The sequence below is a fragment of the Lichtheimia ornata genome, assembly GCF_029851405.1.
Source record: "Lichtheimia ornata isolate CBS 291.66 chromosome Unknown scaffold00070, whole genome shotgun sequence".
In the NCBI taxonomy this organism is placed as follows: Eukaryota; Fungi; Mucoromycota; class Mucoromycetes; order Mucorales; family Lichtheimiaceae; genus Lichtheimia; species Lichtheimia ornata.
Window position 1 is genome coordinate 132196 of NW_026695390.1, and position 21700 is coordinate 153895.

A 21700-nucleotide genomic window follows, 5' to 3' on the forward strand; every position below is an offset into this window, starting at 1 on the left:
TTAGCTCGAATCATGAAAGTTGGATGATGGGCATGCTGGGCTGGAGCAGTGCAATCGTTCGTATGCATTGGATTGGACAACAATGGAGAATGGAGGAGATCAGCGGCTATTATCATTTTCAACTATTCCTAAATAGTGTACAAGAATCATGCACGCTCGAGCTGAATGACTTAAGTTACACAGACGCCCTCTGCATCTTTGGCTCTGTTATATTGTGGGCTAGTTGCGACATTGAACGTGGAACTTTCACACAAGGCAGTTGGCCAAGCCGAGCACATTGCTCTATTCAAAACCCCACGTTTCATTGTAAAGTTTGGAGAGGCACCTTTGTGTTTGTAAGCGTGATGCTATATGAAGAGTGGTCTTTGTTCATTGTCAAGTAGGTGGACCCTGGCAGAGCAAAAGATGCAGAGGGTCGTGTTGTGCAACACAGCTACGTTTGCATGAATGAAAGGGTCAGTGTATAATTACTTTATGGATCGTCTAGGAACAGGCATGTATTACTAGCTAACGGTCACTTTTATCCAGTCATCATTGTTGCGAGATCCACTGCATGGGAACGATGCCCCTGTTCCAGACATTCATTTCCATGATTAAAGTAGGTTGATCCGAGCTGATTTGACTGAGCTGCGGTCAAAGAGAGATTACATCACTCTGGACATAAAGCACGCTCGATGTAGCTCAACCGATGTAATCTTGTGGGAGCGTAACTCAACCAAATCAGCTCGGATCAACCTACTTTAATCATGGAAATGAATGTCTAGAGCAGGAGCATCGTCCACCTACAATAGAATGCACAAAAGTTGGGAATGCACAAAAGTGGCTATTAGCTGCCAATGTATGACATACAAGTGAGGGTTGCGTACCTTTCATGCATTGTCCCTGAAGTCCTGACTTTATAGCTGAGTTACCCAAAGAGGTCCTTCTGCATCTTTTGCTCTCCAGGGTCTAGCTACTTGGCAATGAACAAAGACCACTTCTCATATAGCATCACGCTTACAAACATAAAGGTGCCTGTATCTCCGAACTTTACAATCAAACGTGTAGTTTTTATTAGAGTAATGTGCTCAGCAGCCAACTGCACCTTGGGTGCCAGTTTCACGATCAAGCTTGCCAATCCCAGATTCGCAATGTCGCCACCAGCCAAACTGGATCTGGGGGTCGACCTCTTCGACGACGACGACCAAAAAATATTTTTGGGCTAGTTGCGACATTGAACGTGAAACTGGCACCCAAAGATTCTCGATTGGCCAAAGCCGAGCACATTGCTCTAATAAAAACCACGTTTGATTGTAAAGTTCCAGAATACAGGCACAGCACATGTTTGTAAGCGTGATGCTATATGAGAAGTGGTCTTTGTTCATTGTCAAGTAGCTAGATGCTGATAGAGCCGAAGATGCAGAGGGGCCTGTTTGTGTAACACATCCGGTTTTGCATGAATGGAATGATAATGTATGATACGTTATACACTATTCAGTGACAGCTCATCATTGGCAGCTAATAGTCACTTACTCCCACCCTCAACTTTTTGTACATTCCACTGCATGGAACGATTCTCCTGCTTCAGCTCATCATTTCCATCATTCAACTTTCTTGATCCGAGCTGATTTGACTGAGTTACGCCCAAACAAAGAAGAATCATCCAACAGCATAAAGATCAGTTTAATCCAAATCAAAACAGCCCAACCATTCCCATCCAAGCATGAAACAAGCCATACAATCCTATAAACATCATTGTGTGTACAGCGAGGATCTTCATCATACATTAACAGCACTGGCAACTTGGCTATCCTTCTTTGGATACAATTTTGGTATGTATGGAAAACTTTTTTATGGTACAGAAACTATAACTTGGTCAAATCCACTCTTATTCTCTCATGTGATGCTTTGGCCTCTCCTTGGGACGAATGGAAGGTGCATCGTGCGTAGGTTCCACCGTTTTGCCGCTTTGTTAAATATCCAGGATTGACACAAACGACCTCATCCATAACCTAGCATAGCAGGAATGCATACATTGAATACCGCTAAAACATGCATGACCTGCATCCTATATACTCCTCTTACCTTTGCAAATATCTTGAGTTGTGAAGGAGCAACTATAACATCTGGTTTGATAGGGATCTGAAGTTCAGGTAATTGTTCTGAATCAATGCAATCGGTTGCTGCGTATGGGAACAAAGGATAAAAGCTATTATGATAGATCCGTTAGTACAATAGCAGGTGACTCGTCCTTGTACATACCTCTGTTGTCTAACCAAGTGTGATAATAACCTTGGTAACCGGTCCTTTGAAGAATTGCTACATGCGAACGATTAATCATCAAGCCATAACACGAATCGAGATAGGCAACATACTTTGAAATTTCCTCCCGAGAGATGTTCATAAGAATATCAGTATTCCCAAGAGCCAGTGTTGTACCATTGATATCGATGATTGCAGGGTTGCTCAGTGTCAGTACGTTGTCAAGCTTCAGCACGGATTGAGGTAGCGGTGGTTGTGGGATCACGGGGTACTCGTGAATAATGTCGTTTGCATGGGGAATAATGACCAATTGTGTTCCTGGGCATTGTTCAGCAAGCTTGGATAAATGTGGTGTCACTTGCTTTTGGAGGATTTCTTCGGGCGTAAGATCCATTGTTGCATTGACGATATCAGGATGATTTTCGGAAACAAAGGGGCCCATCTAAATAGAAATGACAATGAGTACTGTATTCTTTGTTGACGATAACAACGACCCCTCAATTACCAAGACAACGACATCCGGCTTTTGCTCGATACAGGTTTCAATCAATCTTTCCAGTGGTTGGTATGCGAGATCATCATCAAACGTATAGGGTCCAGCCGATACAATTACATCAATAGGTTCGGTCATACTGCTGCTGTCATCATCCATTCGATCCATAGCAGGTGGTAATGGGGGCTATATATATATGAAATTCATAAGGTACTACTTTGGCCCCACTGATGACATATACTACTTACCATCAACAGCTTCTCTGCAACCAAAAGGCGACCTGTATTGTTCACACCTTCGACACCGACGATCTACGTCATTGAACGTAAGCAACAGCCTTGCGTGATGTGTGGATTTCCATAATTTGTACCTGACCAGGGAAGAGGCTGTATTGCTCCAATCTGCGAATATCCATTTGTACTCGTTTACCCATGCCCAGATCTCGAGAGGTCTCCAACACGATCGATTGAGGGTTCAATTTTCCTTCGGATGCATCGCAACAAATACGGCCCACAGCCACTATTTTATCCTTCCCAAATCTTGTCAATATCTGATCCTATGCACACATTCCCTTTTGATGTACCTGATGTGCTCTGCTAGGGTTGGCAAATCCTCCTTCCAGCTGATAATGCTTTTCAATTTGTTCAGCAATATACTCGATCCGCTCATCAAGACCTATCCCGTATGGTCAATATCCTTATGACGCATGAGTATAGGTATACACTTACTATCAGCCTTGTCCCTGATCTTTTCAAACATGTATCGATAATTGTCACTTTTTGATTGCACCACATCCACTTTTGCTCTTTTGGTAGTTGAATCCGTAATGGGTTGACGCAGGGGTAATTGGGGGTTGCATTGTTCCTCAATAGTGTTGCCAGCCATGCGTTGTGCAAACGAGGTCGATGTGCGTGATCTACTCTCCATCCCTTTGTCAGATCATACTCTCGCCTCCTCCCCCTGATAATTATTATCCTTTTCTTCACTTACGGTCCAATAGAACGCATACTTTTGGCATTTTGTGGAGTTCGAGATTGTGGCGTGGATCTTGCATTGGGACGTGCCATTGTCTTGGATATACTTTTTTCGTACATGTCAATAACAACTCTTCCACAGCAATAAGGTCCTTTACTTACAAATCTTCAAGCGACTCGCCTTCGTCAACCTGCATATCATAATCGCCCATATCCATGGCAGTGGGGTTGGAGACCTTGGCTTGGTCACGTCGTTTTTGTTCAAGCTGTTGCTCAAACTCACGTTGCAAGTTGATCTTGAGCTGGCGAATGAGATCGACTGTCATTTCGACCTTTTCAAGTCGTAGGTTCAAGGAGAATGCTTCCCATTTGAACTTGAGATCGGTAGGAGAGAGGTTGTATAGTCGTAGAAGCGATTCCACTGTTGAAGAATAAAATCAGTCGATCGAACTCGATAGTCATGGTTTCCTTTCTTCTTACACTCATCGAGGATATCGCTATGAGTTGCTTCTGTCAAACGAAAAGTGTCACGTAGTTTGTCGCGTTGACTCATTGAGGGAACGTGTGTTGTGTCAGTGTGCCTTGTTTGATGGATGGAAGTTGTAGCGGAGAGAGGAAAGGCAGGTACGCGTTACAACAAAGACGCGATTTGGGTCATGGTTGCATGCGCGTGGTCGGTGATACATACAAAAGCATGAAAATTGTAATGATAAGAATCGAGCCCATTGCGAGGATAAAAGACCAAGGGGGGTTGCTGTATGGCGTACATTGCATGTCACCACGAGTCGCTCGTATTCAGGTGATTCATTCTTTTTTTGTTGCATTGCCATTTCACTCACAGCTTTTACTACAACATGCAACCAAGCCTTCTTTGTCATTGACATACATTTCCCATTTTATGGAATTTTGTTTACCTTGCTTATGGCGGGTAATTAGCACTATTTGTAAGGTGAAGTGATGGGGAAATAAGGGTGAAGATGAATCGCTGACGACATGGACGCCATGTGCGACATTGGAAATAGACAACTGTGATGAATGCTTATTTGTAGTACACGAATGGTTTTAAAGAATGAGAAGGTTTTCTTCTATGCTCCTTATGGTGGGATCCTCCCTGAAGCATCGTAGTAATCCTATTGTGTGTGTGTATGTGTGTGTACACGCAACCCCCTGTTTTTCGTACAATTTCTCTAATTAAGCAGGAAGCGTCAAATGACGGGTACTGCAACGTGCAAGCATTATCGATAGGGCACAACAAAAGACACTCTTACTTTCTCTCCTTGCTCTCCTCGAGATATCAATATATTGAAGCACTCCCTGTCTGTGCTTTTTGATAACTGGCAGCTGAAACGAATAATGGACGTTGCTGTCATGCAGTGGGATTTCTATTAAAGATAGGCTGTGTTGGGGCAACGAGTAATCAGTCTTGCCTTTTCAATGGGTTACTCCTGACAGTTCTCAGAACTCGGTGCATAAGGCTGGAATTGGATTGAATGCCTATTGCTGTCAACCCGCAGAATCAGTATTTTGTTGCTTTAATGTCGAGTAACATCCTGCTGCTTTATTTGATGAAATAGCTATCCCACCCCCTATATTGCTTCTTGTAACATTTTCTTCCTTTTTTCACTCTTTCTCTTTTTCTCTTCCTTCCTCTCTCTCTTTTTCATCCTCCTCTTTTCCTCCTTTCTATTATATCCCATTCGCATGATATAGCATCATGGCGTCAAAAGTTGCGCCCAGTAACGAAGACGGCAACGACTTGGACGCCTCCTGCCACACACTACGCACCTGTACCCGATTGCGCCAAGGCTCACAGGATGAGGAACTTCGTAAGGTCATTGAAAAGCAACGCATTGTCATTCGAGATCTACGAAAAGCGTTGGCCAAAGTAACGGCAGACCGCGACAATTTGCTTGCCAAGTTTGACATAAGTTCAAGTAACAACGCCGCAACCGGTGATCGCCCTCCTGCTGCTACCCCTGTGCAACATGAAATGTTAATGATGATGAGCGATGAGGATGATGCCTTGAGTACAAGTCCTAGTTCCAGCAGTTGTTGCAGTACAGCAAGTAGCAGTAATCCTACAACAACAGGGCCTATTCCTCCACCACGATCCCCATTTCGACAACATAATGTATACATCAACAACAATCAGCATCATCCAACATCTCCTATTAGCAGCGGCAGCAACAATAGTAGTGCCAAAGAACAGCTGACGGAGGATCCATCATCGACCCCACATCGAGTTGATAGCTTGTCTTTAACATGTGCTAGTGGAAGGCGAAATCCCAATACACGTTCATCATCGCTTCCTGTTGCCAGCTTCAAACGTTCCATTTCACCAACCACTGCTGCTACCATGATGGTTAATAATTCACCTGTCAGTGCTATTTTGGATAAAGACAAGCAACTTTTTGCTCGTTACCAGGAGTCAATGCAACGAACAACAGTGACCAATGGCGATCATGTCGAATGCAGCACAAAGACATCCATCAGTGCAGGAGATATCTCAACTCACGACGATGACCTATCACCATCTTCGCAACATCAACAACAATGGTTATGGCCATCTCCACCACCCATTCCACCTTCTGAAAGAAAGATGTCCACAACATCAACGTATCATCGACGCCATGTACGTAGAGCATCATCCCAACCTGCCATTGTCACATCCACGTCTTCATCCCTCCGCAATCCTGCTGAGAAGAAAATTGACCGTTTGCTCGATGGTGTCTCGGTTAAAGTTCTTGGTTCTAACATCACGACCAACGACAAAGGAAAAGGAGTGGTATCGTTTACAATCTCAGTGGGACAAAACGCCGACAAGGAATTGTGGTGCATTGAGAAACGCTACTCTCATTTCTTAACCCTAGATACCAAAGTAAGTTATTACTCCCTCCCCTTTCATGCTATTGCATTGTTGTCAGTTATTAAAGTAGCACCTTTATAGTTGAAATCACAATGCAAATCAAAGACATTCAAGACCACCAAGCTACCTGACAAGGCTCTCTTCGCTACTCATGCACCAAGCAAAGCTGACCAAAGAAAGCATGCCATTGAAAAATATTTGCAACGTGTCATTGAAGTACCATGGCCAGACTTATCCGTGCTCCATGACTTTTTGAATTCGGACAAGACATATCGAAAAGAAGAATCTCACCAGGTATGTACCTCGTTCTACCAGTGGTTGATGCCATCATCATGTGGATTAACGCATTTCCTTTATTATAAGACTCGTCCGGGCTATAAAGCAGGATACTTGACACGACGTGGCAAGAGCTTTGTTGGTTGGAAGACTCGATATTTTGTATATGAAAATGGTGTCCTGAGGTATTACGATAATGTGAGTATGCGCATGATTCGTATTGGACTTGAATTGACAAGCTCCTCTTTTTAGCCTGAAGGAGCATTATTGGGGACCATCCTTATACCCGATGCACAAATCCGGCCAAGCAATTCACAGTCATCTTCCCATGAGCCGCATCATGCATTCCTTATTGTTGAGCCTAAAAAGGCTGCATCTCCTGGCAGCGGAGTGTATCGACATTTGTTGTGTGCTGAATCGGATAAGGAACGGGATGAATGGGTGGATGTTCTTACACAAGCCAAAAAAGATGCTCAAGATGCCCAACATCATCCTCTTCAATATCATCCACCTCGAGCCAATTCAGCTGATTCAGCAGCACATCATGAGTATCATCACCACGATGATGAACGACCTCCTTTGCGTCAACGTTCAAGCATGGATCAAGTCTACATGCCGGCTAGCAAGAAATACAGCATCACATCGTCCGTTGGCAGTAATCGTCGAGGATCTATTGGAAGTAGTCGTCCATGTTCACCCTCTGCGGATGATCAAGAAGGAGGAGCTTTGGATGGAAAAAAGAAGAAAGGAAATAGAAGGACGTTTTGGTCAAAGAAAATGGCCACTGGTATACCATCCACAAACAGCATTCGAGGTCTCTTATCACGCAATTCAACGGATACCTCAGCTGATACAACTATATCCACACCACAAAGTACATCCAACGGCAAGAATAATCCATCCAACAAAGTGTTTGGTGTACCTCTTGAAGAAGCCGTGCGTGCATCCCGTATTTCAGATACATGCCATCTTCCTGCTATTGTCATTCGCTGCATTGAATATCTCGAAGCCAACAATGCTACAAGGGAAGAAGGGATTTATCGCTTGAGCGGAAGTGCCGTCAAAATTAGATCTTTGCGAGAAGAATTTGATCAGGGTAAGTAACAATGTCAATCATGATTATGCGTAGTATTATGCTCACCCGCTAATTATGGTGCGTGCAATAGGCACCGATGTCAATCTTTTGGAGTCAAACGAGCACCATGACATACACGCTGTAGCTGGCGTATTCAAAATGTGGTTACGAGAGCTACCAGGCAACGTCTTGACCGAAGAACTACTACCAGAGTTTTTGCCTGTGATAGGTAAGCATCAAGTTGTATCATCCTACAGGTACATATAGATGCTAATAATGGATCATGAGTAGATCTTGTGGATCGTCAAGAGCGTGTACAAGAATTAGGAAGGCTGGTATCCATGCTGCCATTAGCCAATTATGCATTACTACGTAGCCTTTGCACGCATTTGATAGGCGTTGTAACGAGTTCAGAGACCAACAAGATGAATGCACGCAACGTTGGCATTATTTTCTCGCCCACATTGCAAATCCCTACCGGTATCTTCAACCTGTTCCTGAGCGAATTTCAATACATCTTCATGACCGACAATAACGACATCACCATCTCAGCCGACAGTAACAAGATCCAGCTCGATTCAATTACTGATAGCTCCTTGTCAACATCATCCACCATCAACACTGATCCTTTACATCCTACGCAACCTCTGCCCCGTGTGCAGCATACTATACTTGATGAACAAGGTCGCAGCAACAGAAATAGCGTGCATTACATGAATGGCACCCCCTTCTCAATTGTTGGTTTGGAAAAAGGTAACTACGCTTTATTTTATACATGCTATAGCAACGTGTCTCATTGTAAACCTCTTCAAAGGAAATGCTCATGTTGCAGATGACGACGAGGTAGACGACCTGGATTTCCACAATGACACTCTCGACGATGACAATGAACCCACTTCCAGCAATGGCAGTCTTCACATGTCAGAAAGCTTCCACAGTAACGATAGTAAACCAGACATGACAACAACATCCTTCACAGCATCCGGTCAACTACTAGCAATGAAATAACGCACCCACACATATTGTATATGTTTTATCTCTTACTTGCCATTTGTTTTCTTTCTCTTTTTATACATACACACGCAAACACGCACACACACATCACTCGTTAGCTATTCAATTGAAACTTTATCCTCACAACCTTCCTATTCCCCATTCACACTTATAGTTAATCATCCAAACAACTATAAAGCTATAACATTTTATCGCATTGTATTCTAAAGAATGGATGTTACATGAGAGCCAAAAGCTGTTTATAAACAGGCTCTGCATAAATGGATTTGCTGTTGCCATGCAATGCTTCGTCGGGGTTGCTAGGAGACCGTCGGGAGGGGGGAAATTACCAGGCTGAGCCATCCCCCATGCTCCGATGAATGATTTCAAATTACACTTAGACATGAAATTGCTACACATTGACCTTCCCAAAAACCTCCATATTTTTGCTATTGAATGTTTCGGATATTCCGCTACAGTATGAAACCAACATTGACATTATCCAAATAAGGAAATTTTGCCGTCGATCAGCGTCCGAGCATGTTTGCGAAAACATGCTCGGTCTCGTGATGTAACGGTTAGCATATGAGACTCTGAATCTCATTATCCGAGTTCGAATCTCGGCGAGACCTAAGGCTATTGTTTTAAATTGTTGGATGAGGTCACGTGACCTGGGGTTTGCATTGTCGATACGGTATTCTTCGTTAACCTAATATTCTTTTTGACGTATCGGTCACTATACAAGAAAAGTTATAGATCGTTACCATGAAGTCCATCAAGAGGATCAAGCTTCATTGTGTATTCAGGTAATCACATCCTAAGGTATGTTATCATTGTTCATAATAGCTCACATTGGGCAGGTTTATGCACGTGTACCACAAAGCAAAGCGCATGTAATGTCCTGGATCGATAAAGAGGCTTCAATGTTGTATTCATTAATGATACTTGTTACACGCTTGTGCTTTGTCAGGTGTGGCAATGTGTAATATTTCACACGATCCTGTCAAACGACAAGATCACCTGACAGGAGCCTACCCATTTATCCCCCCCCCCACCTCTCTCTCTCTCAATGTACATTTCACAATAAACCCATCATTGGTGCAAGTTACAAATGGTTATTGGTGCAATGAGTGATGTTATTTACAGATGCAAGAGGCGAATGGTAATGCAATATGGATGAAGGTGAGGGGTAACAAGTGAGTGAATGGAAAAGGTTATGATGCGTTATCAGTGGCGACACGTGCTGATTGAGCGTATTGATGGATTGCATACAACAAGGCTTCGTTGGTTGGTTGTTCCCATGCTTCAACAACTGTGTGAACGGCTATGGCTTGATTTCGATTAATCTCAAGCTCGAGTTGACATCCCGTCATGCGTTTGAAATGGGTCAAGACATCGGTCACTTGATGTTGTGTCGTATCGAGTAGTCCAGGAAGTTCATCTTGAGCCATGGCTGTAATGGTGCGTTGAATATGGGTGTTTATATAGCGATCGATAGCTGAGAGTAGTTGACGATCTCGTGGTTCATCTAGACATTGGGTTGATATCACCTTGCTGTCATGGTCGATAATAGTAGTGGTATTTATAGTGTCGTGCTGGTCCTCATCATCATCTGTATTGCCATATTTATTGTTCTCCATCATACAAAACTCGAGCACAGTCTTCTCGATATACGCAGCAAGAGATGCCGAAGATAGCGTATAAGGATCATGTCGATTCCACGCGGTAGGGAGCTTATCTTCAATATAGGCTAATATTACTTCACATGTTAGCATGGTTTAAAAGCCAAAAAAGGAACATTGAGCGGTAATGACAACTCACAACCAACAGCGCCTCGTAGCTGCCGTTTCAATATTTGGACATCAACAGGTGATACAGGCTCAAGTTGCTCTTCACCAAGGACTTCAAGGGCATCACGAAATTGGGTCGAGATTTGTTTGGACATGGTGTAAAATGCAGTGTCGACATCGCGGGCAAGATGGGTAGAAAGTAACTGAGAATAGAGAGAAAGGTCAAGGTGCCAGTCTTCCGCCGAAACGATAACAGCAAAAACTTCCAATAGCCACCATGCAAGAAACGACCAGCGCATTCGAGAGTCGAGTAAGAAAGAAGATAAAAGATAGATATGCCAACAAAAAAAAAAGGTCGAAAACCAGGTTATAAAAAGTAGCGTGGTAGGATCGCCGCACTAAACCAAGTAACTGCAACAAGCCTGTGAAACATTCACTAAAAAAAGACAAATGGATATGCTTTATTGACCAGATGACATTTCATCATCATCATCCTTATCCTTAGGTACATCTTGGGGTTCCTTTTCCTGTTCCTCCTCATAATCATCTTCTTCATCTACCATATCATCATCGTCGTCATCATCCTCTTCACCATCATCGTCATCGTCGCCGCCATCAAAGTCATCCAATTCCATATCAGATTCCTCATCGCTCTCCTCAATTGTCCGTTTCCGTTTCCGTGCTGGTTTCTTTTTCGAGGCTGGACCACCCGATTTGCCCGCCGTTTCCTTAGTATTGGAACTTGTTGCTGATGTATTATCTAGTGTCATTAACCATGCATTACTGTACTTTACCATAAAGGATCATTTACCTCGCTTTGACCTTAACACTCGCTTCTTTTTGGTAGTGGGTGTGTTGTTGACAGGTTCATCATTGTCATCCTCATCAGATTTCTGCTGGCCACTGTGCTTTTGTACCCTTTGTTCCAGTTCATCGATAATCGACTTGAGCTCGGGTTTGGTCATCTTTTGTGCTCGTCCCTGATAATTGTATCACCGTTAGGAAACAAAGAAACGGCACGAAGGTAACCATAAAGTATGTCCAATGTTACCTTGGCAATGATCTCCATAAAGCTCCTATGCACCGATTCCTCATGAAGCTTATCTTGATATCCTGCCATGTTCTCCATTAACTTGCGATAGCTCTTCTCTGATTTGAAGGGAAGCAATGATAAACAAAAGGCAATATCGCGCCAAATCCGCTGGTCATCGGTATTCACGAAACGCTGACATAGCTTATCAACCACATTTTCGGCTTGTTTTTCCTAAAAGAAAGATTATTAGCTTGTGTATTCAATTGATAATGATACACCAATGTATGTATACCTTTTCAGCAAAGTCAAAAGAAAAGATGAAGCGCATGATCCTTCTGAACTTTTCCTCTTCCACTTTAGGCTCGCAATTGGTGAGGTTACTGAGAATGTCTGGTAAATTGTTGTAGATTGCATTATCTTTGGTGGCCAACTCGGTAAAGAATAGTTTGGCGAGGTCTGCAATGCGTTGATCAGGGTCCTCCACGCACCGAGCCATCTCACTGATTTGTCCCTTGACCTTGACCATGCCATTTAGGATCAAGTGCGTCAATACCATCACTGCATTCTTCTTGACAAGGGTGCTTTCATCCGACAGGCGATTGTATAAGAATGAGATGTTTTCATCGATCAAAGTGTTGAAGCAGACCGCCATATCACCAAGTGCAATGACAATGTTGCTTCGAATGGTGGCGTCCTTGGATCGTTCCAGAATGGTGAATAGTAGTTGTAGATGCTTTTCACAATAATCAGAGCTCACGCACATGAACTTCGCCAATGCTAAGGTTGCCATCATTTGCAATGTTCGATCCTGTAGATACACGTTAGCTTTATGCTAATCATAATTCCCTTCCCAACACATACCGTATAGATTTTGTTGCGTGCACAAATCTCTGTTAATAATGGACCATAGCGTGCAAGCAAGGAATTGGGACCAAAGAGAACCTCACGCTCACGGATATGTGTGATGGTGTCGCCAATGTCATCCTCCGCAGTACCACCAACTTGATCCAATTCATCATCACCACCTGTACCAGACTCATTCTCTATAAAGAAAAAGAGGGCTCTTTAGTAACCTATACCCCATGTCCCATATTTGCTAAAACTTACCATCCTTTTTGCCTTTTTTCTTTTTCCATGCTGCTTCAAGGATTTCCAAATGTACAATTTGCTTTAGTGCCACATGACCGACAAGGAATACAAGTTGACTGAGTTCGGTTGAGCTCTGGAATACGGGGTTTTGCGGATATGGTAATGCTTGCTGAGAGGCGCTCAAGTCATAATCAATCTCCATGGGTTCACTATTTGGCTCGTCATTGGTCCCGGAAGCAGGTGTCCTTGATCGTTCACGTTCACCAAAGACTTTGGTTGTCTTGTTGCGGATAATCTCAGCGCATAGCACATCGGGATGCTCGCCCAGTAAATAAATTGTGTTGATTGCTTGTTCTGTGACACTGAACCTGTCCATAAAAGCATTAGCACCTAAATCAAATAAAATGCTTTTGCAACCTACTTACCATTCAATGGAATCAGTGGGACTTTCGATAATATCCTTCAGACGTGGGAAAATGGCGTGTTGCATTGGCAATCGCATTCCTTCATAAACACTGCGTCCTTTTGGTAATAATGCAATCGGCAAAGTTAGATCAATACCATAAACTCGGTCCACCCATTTCTTGAGCTCTTTACCTTTTTCGGGTTGCTTGGTACCCGCCAACCGTTGAAGGGCAATGCACGTATATCGAGCCAGACTCAGATCACCCTAATCCATTCAATAAACACGAGTTCCCCTTGTTCCTTTGAATTGTTCCATCATACCTTGCCTAATGGACCAAGCCCTATCCGTAACAAGAGCTCCACCTTCTCGCTTACAATTTCAGTCTTTGCCTTTGCCAACATGCCAAGGATGATAATGGCACCTCGTCGTTGTGCCTTGGGAATATTTGCCCGCGTAAATCCTATGGATGAAATATTACTTTACACGCTCACATACACATGATCAAACCCTTTTTCATCCATACATACCATAAACCGACCAAAGCTTGTCAATGACAGCTTCAGGTAATGGATCCTCAGCCATCACGGTGCATAGTAGTTGTTCCAGGGACGTGAGCTCGGCAAGGGTGGTATTGAAGGTAAGGTGTATTAAGTTGCGAGCTGTTGTGTTGATATTTTCTCGCCTGGAAAGTCGACCATCAGGTTCAAAGTACAGAGTACGGTAGCAATCGAGAAGCTTCATTTTGATCCCCTTGCCTTCGTCACTGGTATCCTTAGTCCATATAAGATGAAGCATCTTTTTGATCCCATCCTATCAAAGAAGTTACATGTATCAATTTATGCTCGCACCTTATCCAATGATACAACTTACTGCTGCAGGCTTCACTTTGTAATTATGTGCTGTGACAAGGAAATCCATGGCTTCCAATACCTCCGGCTTGGACTTTGATGAAAGTAGTTGGCAAATGATGGGGATGGCGACATGTAATTGTTGCACAAATTTGACAGCATCCATATGGAAAGTGCGCATCAATGTCAGTTGTTGCATTTTCTCGGGTGAAATGATTGTGTATTGCGGTACGGGTTCAGCCGTTGGTTGTGGTGTTGTTTCTCGGTTGGATTCATCATTGGCGGCTTTAGAGGGAGATGTTGGCTCGGTTGATTGTTGTTGGTTCTCGGATGTTGTATTATCTTGTGAGGCGTCGGTCATTTCCACGTCATTATCATTATTGCTTTTTGGTTGTTCTCGATCAGATTCTTGCTGCTCAGCTTGCTCTTCATTGTGTGTTGATTGTTGTGACGTTTGGTGTTGTTGTTGTTGTTGTTCTCGAATAGACGCTGCTGCCATACCAGTCATAGCTGCGACCTCATCTGCTGTTCGTACGCTCTGCAACGTGATTGTTAGTATTCTAAGCTAACCAAGTTGTTCAAATAACAATGCACTTACAGACATCTCTTCTTTAATCTTATCCAGCTTACGTTGCCACTCTTCAAGGTCCAATTCACCACCGTACATGCTGTATGGATGCGTTGATATTAACTTTGTCAGGGCTCGAATGGCGTATTTGCGGACAACACTGCTTTTGTCTTCCAAATGACGAAGGGCGAGGACACCCAATGCATGCCGCCGCTTAGGGAATTTGGATTTAATGCTATAATAACACATTAGCAACATGTTGAATGATAAGAATCAACATCAATCACTTACTCGAGGATCTTGAGATAAGATTGGAGCACTCTGGATCGGACAAAAGAGATTGGATCGAGCATGCGTACCTCCAAATAGTCAAAGAATTCATTGATTTGGGAAGAGCTGTTCTCAGAAGTGTGTGTTGATAGCTCGACAATCAGGTTGCCCAGAATGTCAACAATCGCCATACGCATAGTGTAAGACTAGATGAAAGCATCAGCATTTGCAATTCCAACGCTATAATACTCAACCTACCTCACTTCCAAGCTGATCGATAAGTAGGCCCAGATTCTTTAATATACATTTTGGTGATAATTCGGAAAGCTTGATCAAGAAAGCCGAGAACGTCTTTGGATTGGATGAATCTTTGACCTCTTTGTTGGACATGTCCTTGAACTCCTTCTTGCTCACTTCACGCAAAATCTCGTCAGCGAGCTGTGTAACGGCGTACTTTTCATTCATAAAGGTGAGGAGTTCGGCCATTGGCTCAGCAGAATGTTCCCAATACTGCAAATTTTGCATGATTGTCGTCTGGGCAGCTATAAATCATGCATATTAGCTGAGGTCCCTCCTTTTTTCTTTTACCATATAGCACTTACGAAACATTTGATCATAGTACTTGATACTCAAAGCAAGGATTTTGAACGCTCTCATCTTGATAGCTGCAGCTGTTACATTCGTCTTTGGTGCTGGTGGATGTTCAAAGAGTTGGAATGCTGGTTTGGTGAATAAGCTACGTATGCATTAGTATCTATCAACGCATCTTGACGTAACACTCCCATTCCATGTACCTGATAAATGTCCCCCGCTCTGGGGTCAATGGCCATATCTTGGATAGCTTGTATTCCAACAGCAATGCGACAAGGTCAAAGGCTTTGAGTTTTTGACTAGACCAATCATGGCCCTTATCATCATCCATCCTTGATTTTCCTTTCTAGCAACATAGATTCCACTCGTAAGCTTTCGTGGTAGTGTTTATATGCCTTTATCGCCTCCTTCTTACCCTCGATTTGCTGGATGTCGTTGAGGTGGATGATGATGGTCGATTACCAGCAACCATAAGGATCCAATGTACCAAGAAGCCGTACAACTCGAGATTTTGACGATGACTTGCAAACGTTTCCTTTTCATTGTTCTCCATATCCTCAGATGTCGATTTAATCTCGGCTTTGAAGGCTACACAATGAAGCATGAGTCTCATTGTCCTCGCCCAAAATCCACCCCACCTCAATAACATACCTGATAAAATGATATCCAACAGCTTGGCGGCAATACGTGGATTCACATGCTGAAAGTTTCTAAGAGCGTATACATATCAGCAACGTGGAGTCGAGAACCGATCGATCGCGTTAGCTTACTTGATAAAGCTTCTGATCTTGTCAAACACAAGAGGATCAGTAATGTTGTCGGATGAGACTTCTATGCTGTCGGTAATGTCTTTGTTGACAGGGAGAAATGAGTATCAATGACAAGGAAGTTGTCATAGGGAAGGTTGAACGAACCATTCAAGTATCTCGTCAATTCAGGATCGGTTCTTCCTTGAATGGTGACCTCGTTTGGAATGCTGTATGTTGACTGGTCTTCTTGGAGACGTTGTAACTCGTCATGCAACACGAATGGGCTGCTCATGGATATGGGATAATAGGAAAGGGAACAAGACGAGGCAGTGACAACAAGTGTGGACCTGAAAGAGAGATGCAGCTATCTACGCGCCCTTCCCAAACCAAAATTCAAACACCATCCCAACGCGGTGCACGCGATCCTGTCTCACATCACTGGTGTCATGATTATATCATATCCCAAACCCTTGCCCATGACAAGGCTATATAAATGAGGTATTGAATCATGTTGTTGGGGTCAAAGACATCTCATCAATATGGAGGTAAGAGAGCTATGATGCCTATGAAATGAATGAATTCATTAATTTGGTACAATAATAATAGCGCAAGGAGATCCCTACAAGCAAGAACGTACCACGCAATAAGAAGGCTGAACAACAAATCCAATCCAGCGGTGCCAATTCAACTGCTCCTCCTGGTGGTCAAGAACACTTTAAATCAGTGGAAACCGATGCTGACCGAAAAGCCAACCGCGACCATATCCATGATCATGCCTGTCAAGGTTGTCCCGAATGCCGTAACATCTAAATAAAACCACAATGTAAACCTACGTCATGTGCATTGCATGTTTAACCAATTCTGTAAGTTGACAGCTGTGTGTGTGTATGTGTGTGTATAGTATAAGCATAGGATGGACCCTTCTTTTCCCTTTCATCCCTTAACACATGCTTTGCAGCATGATACCCTACCTGTATTCCGGTTTTTCCCTTCTTTGATCATTCTTTCAGGTGATCTTGCCGATGTCATGCAGCTTTCTTTTTCATATTACCAGTAAATCGTTTCAGACAAATGTGCTATTACTCATTTCTCCTTCCCCTTTTACCCATTCCCATGAACCGGAATGCTGGTTCAAAAATGGGCCGACGTGCTGGTGTTGTTGTTGTTATTCAGAATCTTTCATTCCTTAATCTTGTTGCCTGTGAGAGATCAAAACCCATGCTTTGTTTATTCCGGATGTTTATATCCGAGGAGGAAGGATCAGTCACTTAATTGTTTATCATACATGATGGTGGTGGTGGTCTAGGACAAGAAAAAAGTGTACATGCGGGAAAGAATAAAACAAGGAAACGTGGTGGATGGAATGTACATGGGGGTCCGTGAAATGAAAGAGATCATTGTTCACAGCACTTGATGTTGTTGTTCGGTACCCGCCGGAAATATATCTTTGCTCAATTCTTTTCGATCGGCATTAAAGTAACGATCTTCGCGTGCAAACAGCCAATCGTACATCTTATCCACCACTGTAACACGTCTGCTACGAGACTCATGCTGTGGTGGAATGGGAAGGATGATGGGATGACCCACAGCAAACCCATATGTATTTTGCCGCGTGGGTGAGGACTTGTTCATGGGAGATGATGATGATGGTGATGATGATGGTAATTGCATGGGCATAGGTGCCTTGTCATGATAATCATTCAAGTCATCCTCCTCATCACTGCTGCTGCTACTAGCGTTGCTGCTTAAGCTTGCAATAGAATAGCCGCTGGTAGACTTGGTCATTTGTCGTTTTACTCGAGATTTTTCCACCAGTCGTTTGTAATCGTCACCAGGAGCGTTGGCAAGTGATACGTTTGCTGAAGATGCTTCATCCGATGAGACAAAGTGCTTAAAAAGGCTTCCAAGTGAGCCTTGTAAGATGCTGTTATTAAAGGTGTTAAGATCAGCTTCTCGTTTGGCTTGATCGTCTGTGCTGTGATTTGGGAACATTGAAAAGAATACGATGAAGGAAAAAAGAAAAGAAGAAAAAGATGCGTGTCTTTTTATGTGCGATTTGCATGATGAAAGGGAAAAAAAGCAACTCAGCCATGTGACCTTCCTCCGACACACAAGCTCACACCCACACCCACACACACTCAACGTATGGAGTTATGATAATAGACGTCTTACTCTCACAAACCGCGGACCCCAAGCGAGTACCCAAGTCCGTCCTTTTTGATACCACGAGGAAGAGCGGAGGGGAAAGGGGCAGGAGAAATGAGGGGAACACAACATTAACGTCAGACTGCAGCGACACGAGAGAGGAAAATGGTTTAGTCAAAAGCTGCTAATGATAAACACAAGGGCGCCACATAATAATATACAACAATAGAACAGGTATAAAAATCCATGTACAGCACCTCCCGAATATAGCCATTGAAAATCATATGCAATGTATGCACACAAATAGGGCACCATCATAGATGAGAGCATGATGTTTATAGTAAACCCATTACACACCCGCATTGACATGCCGACTGGTACTTATCCACCTTATCCAACAGCAACAAGCTTGAAGCTTGTCTACACTCACATGGCAAGATGGCGTAGGTAGCACCTGTTATTCCCAAATACTACTAATTGGCCGCTAGATAAGATCATGATGATGGTATAATGATTGTCGTTGATCCTTGCACCTTTATTGAAATGCTGCCACGAACACCCCCCCTCTTTGTTCCTGCTCATTGCCGATGCGAGTTTAAATAAGCAAACTTGCTTACTCAAGCACTGTTGGCATACTTTTAGAATTGCCCAAGTCCGTTCGTGCATTTAGCATTTTAGAAACACAATCAGTGATCTGTCATCCAGTTTTGTTGTTCATATGACCACATGCACGATGATGAAGAAAAGTAAACTGATGATCAAGCACACACCAATAGATACCTTTGGAAGCAACAGCCACACTCAGCTACCATGTACCTCTTGAATAGTAGTATACTACATCATCGTGTGCTGTGTAGTCGTTAACGATGAATGGGTATCCATGACCTTTTTTTGGTCCTGTACGGATAATGTCAGAGCTTATTAGCATATTTGACTCAGCCGACCATGCCTCTTTCCTTCCCACATGGCAATATTGTTTGCTCATCTGAGCAATCATAGTCCCACGTCTCACAATTGTTGTTTTATATGTACGTCATAGACACCTTGATGTTTTCAACATGCCACAAGGACCGTTTTTTATTAAGACTCTCATACATACAAAAAGCCATTGGCTTTATCTTCAGCTTGGGAAATGTGTAGATGCTACATTGAACACATGATCGTTTGAATGGAACTAGAAGGGATTTTACATATGTATAATGTCACACAGATCGACCACCATCTGCCTTGGTCATTGATACAACAAGCTAAATCCGAGAAGGAAGGATGGGATTACAAGCAGCTTTCGCTGTTTTCTTTTTTTTATACATGCAATTGGATAAAAGTGGAAATCGAACAATGGGAGTGATATGAGACAATGGGTAAACCAAACAACAAGCTGTACATTAAGTAGCGGGTGACAACGGATGAAGGGATGGAGGTGTTGTGGTAAGAAAAAAAGGGAGGTTGGGGAATAACTCTGAAAAGACACACCTTTCTTGAGAGAAGGCTAGTGAATCAACACGCACACCGATAGAAAGGGGAGCTCAGCATAGAACGGTATCTGCACATACGATTATGCGTCGATATGGCTTCTAAGTAAAAAGATTATTAAGGTTATAGTGTATAGAGGAAGCGAAAAAAGAAGCGTCATTCAGGATTTCATGACCATAATCAGCCTTGTATAACGCAACTGAGCCTGTACTTCATGCCGAGGTAGGACAGATAAAAGCGAGCTGGAAACACACGTATGCTTTTGAGCTGAGGAAAGTTGTGATCTATAACAAGAGAGAAAAAAGATCGTTAGTTCTTGATGCATTGATGAAATCATATCATGCAATTTGCACGCGGTCTCCAATAATGATGATGATCCTACCTTTGATATCCACATAGATGCCTATTATTGATGAAATTGGGATTATCAGTATCACTGTTGACACATAGTATCCAACCGAGAAGAAATGAAAGAAGGCGGGGAGGGAAGGAAGAGTTGCAAAGCGACGACTTACCGCCCATGGTGAAAGCTTGCTCAATCTTGTAATGGTTCTCGCTTTGGAATGGTATCCATTGGTTGTCACGGAAGAATAACCAGGTGACTTCTTGAGGGAAATCGGTCAATGGCGGTTCAGAAGATGAGAGGGGCTGGTCGGTGGGTTTGCTGTCTTTTCGAGGAGTGAGGTCGAAAGAGTTGTGGTGGTGTGTAATTGGAGTGGGTGGTGATCGCATGGCATCGAGCCGAGGACTGGAATGAGAATGAATAGGCGTTGACAATGAAGTGGGAGGATGCATTAGCAGAGCCTGGTTGTATATATATAAATGTGTAAAGCTGGTTGGGGGGAAAAGAGAACGAGAAAGAAGGCAAGCCAACAGGGTAGTAAGGTTTCCATTCCTCGACCGCTTTAATGTTATAGTTTGCATACATACAAATCGGGCAAGTCGCTTGCCGCTTTTGAACCCTCCCACCTCTACTTTCCATCATGCACTGCACGCTACTTTCACCCTGACAGCATTCCATCAAGATATCTTTGATCAGTAGATCCTCTTTATCTATACCTTGGTGATTGCTGAATCAAAACGAGCTATATCTCTCCACCAGGTCACATGATGGTAACCTAGGAGATTCGACCTGTAAATCCTTTGAAAGGTTCGAGTTTTCATTGTTCGCTTCTATACTCGATCTTGTAGCTGGTTCATTAACGATTGATAGGTGATATTACCCCTCTTATATAGCGTTACTTGGCATTGAAGAATGATAAAAACACCCTCAGATAGAGAAAGTAGAGCTATCCTATAGCACAGAAGATGGTAGTACGTATATAAAGAATGATCCCGTTTATTGGCAACAAGTGCCTTCCCATCGAAGAATAGTCTACTCAACTTTGGGTATTCCGTTGAATGTGCTAAAATCATTGCTATTGAGGATCACCAGACCCCCATTTCTATGGCTGTGAGATCATTGTATGGAACATCAGCTGCAGGAAAAACGGATACACAACATGTGATGATTCCAACGACTTGATGTTTACAAGGAAGAGTAACGAGTGCGAGGATGGGATGGTTGATGACGATTACACCAACAACATGCTGCTGGTCTTTTTCAAGTGCAAGAATTCCTTGGCTCAATCATAATCAACTTTATCTACTGCACAGCACAATAGACACATTAAATGACCAACATCGTCATCATCTTTGGGTGGGATTGATACGTAAACAACACCTTTAAATTGTTGTTGGATGTATTTATTGATTTATAAAAAGAAGCCTATTTATGCATAAAGAAGAAGATGACTATGTGCGTTGTATAACCTAATGAC

General features: G+C 43.0%; 7 protein-coding genes and 1 pseudogene across 8 annotated transcripts; 3 read left to right on the forward strand and 5 right to left on the reverse strand.

Moving 5' to 3' along the window:
* Positions 1–1844: 1844 nt before the first annotated feature.
* O0I10_010469 (uncharacterized protein) lies at positions 1845–4261 on the reverse strand (the record flags this gene model as incomplete). Its single annotated transcript, XM_058490449.1, has 12 exons — positions 1845–1991; positions 2065–2188; positions 2242–2298; positions 2355–2683; positions 2747–2920; positions 2983–3045; positions 3105–3263; positions 3318–3409; positions 3463–3650; positions 3725–3814; positions 3871–4129; positions 4189–4261. The coding sequence occupies 12 exons, from the start codon at positions 4259–4261 to the stop codon at positions 1845–1847; spliced, it is 1755 nt and encodes a 584-aa protein (XP_058338816.1).
* A 1161-nt stretch (positions 4262–5422) lies between these two features.
* O0I10_010470 (uncharacterized protein) lies at positions 5423–8933 on the forward strand (the record flags this gene model as incomplete). Its single annotated transcript, XM_058490450.1, has 7 exons — positions 5423–6586; positions 6656–6868; positions 6938–7048; positions 7103–7946; positions 8017–8154; positions 8217–8678; positions 8740–8933. 7 exons carry the CDS (start codon positions 5423–5425, stop codon positions 8931–8933), a joined length of 3126 nt encoding a protein of 1041 aa, XP_058338817.1.
* Positions 8934–9478: 545 nt separating this feature from the next.
* Positions 9479–9550, forward strand: O0I10_010471 (annotated as a pseudogene). The gene has a single exon. The product of its transcript is annotated as a tRNA-OTHER (tRNA).
* A 582-nt stretch (positions 9551–10132) lies between these two features.
* Positions 10133–11007, reverse strand: O0I10_010472 (uncharacterized protein; the record flags this gene model as incomplete). Its single annotated transcript, XM_058490451.1, has 2 exons — positions 10133–10668; positions 10740–11007. The coding sequence occupies 2 exons, from the start codon at positions 11005–11007 to the stop codon at positions 10133–10135; spliced, it is 804 nt and encodes a 267-aa protein (XP_058338818.1).
* A 162-nt stretch (positions 11008–11169) lies between these two features.
* O0I10_010473 (uncharacterized protein) lies at positions 11170–16554 on the reverse strand (the record flags this gene model as incomplete). The annotated part of the gene is made up of 20 exons (XM_058490452.1): positions 11170–11456; positions 11520–11688; positions 11760–11972; positions 12034–12549; positions 12603–12784; positions 12849–13198; positions 13256–13352; positions 13428–13500; positions 13557–13696; positions 13764–14046; positions 14107–14622; positions 14683–14887; positions 14944–15128; positions 15181–15464; positions 15525–15658; positions 15717–15859; positions 15929–16101; positions 16165–16223; positions 16284–16362; positions 16428–16554. The coding sequence occupies 20 exons, from the start codon at positions 16552–16554 to the stop codon at positions 11170–11172; spliced, it is 4215 nt and encodes a 1404-aa protein (XP_058338819.1).
* A 247-nt stretch (positions 16555–16801) lies between these two features.
* O0I10_010474 (uncharacterized protein) lies at positions 16802–17072 on the forward strand (the record flags this gene model as incomplete). The annotated part of the gene is made up of 2 exons (XM_058490453.1): positions 16802–16807; positions 16869–17072. 2 exons carry the CDS (start codon positions 16802–16804, stop codon positions 17070–17072), a joined length of 210 nt encoding a protein of 69 aa, XP_058338820.1.
* A 591-nt stretch (positions 17073–17663) lies between these two features.
* Positions 17664–18254, reverse strand: O0I10_010475 (uncharacterized protein; the record flags this gene model as incomplete). The annotated part of the gene is made up of 1 exon (XM_058490454.1): positions 17664–18254. One exon carries the CDS (start codon positions 18252–18254, stop codon positions 17664–17666), a length of 591 nt encoding a protein of 196 aa, XP_058338821.1.
* Positions 18255–20060: 1806 nt separating this feature from the next.
* O0I10_010476 (uncharacterized protein) lies at positions 20061–20675 on the reverse strand (the record flags this gene model as incomplete). The annotated part of the gene is made up of 3 exons (XM_058490455.1): positions 20061–20164; positions 20263–20283; positions 20396–20675. The coding sequence occupies 3 exons, from the start codon at positions 20673–20675 to the stop codon at positions 20061–20063; spliced, it is 405 nt and encodes a 134-aa protein (XP_058338822.1).
* Between the last annotated feature and the right edge of the window lie 1025 nt (positions 20676–21700).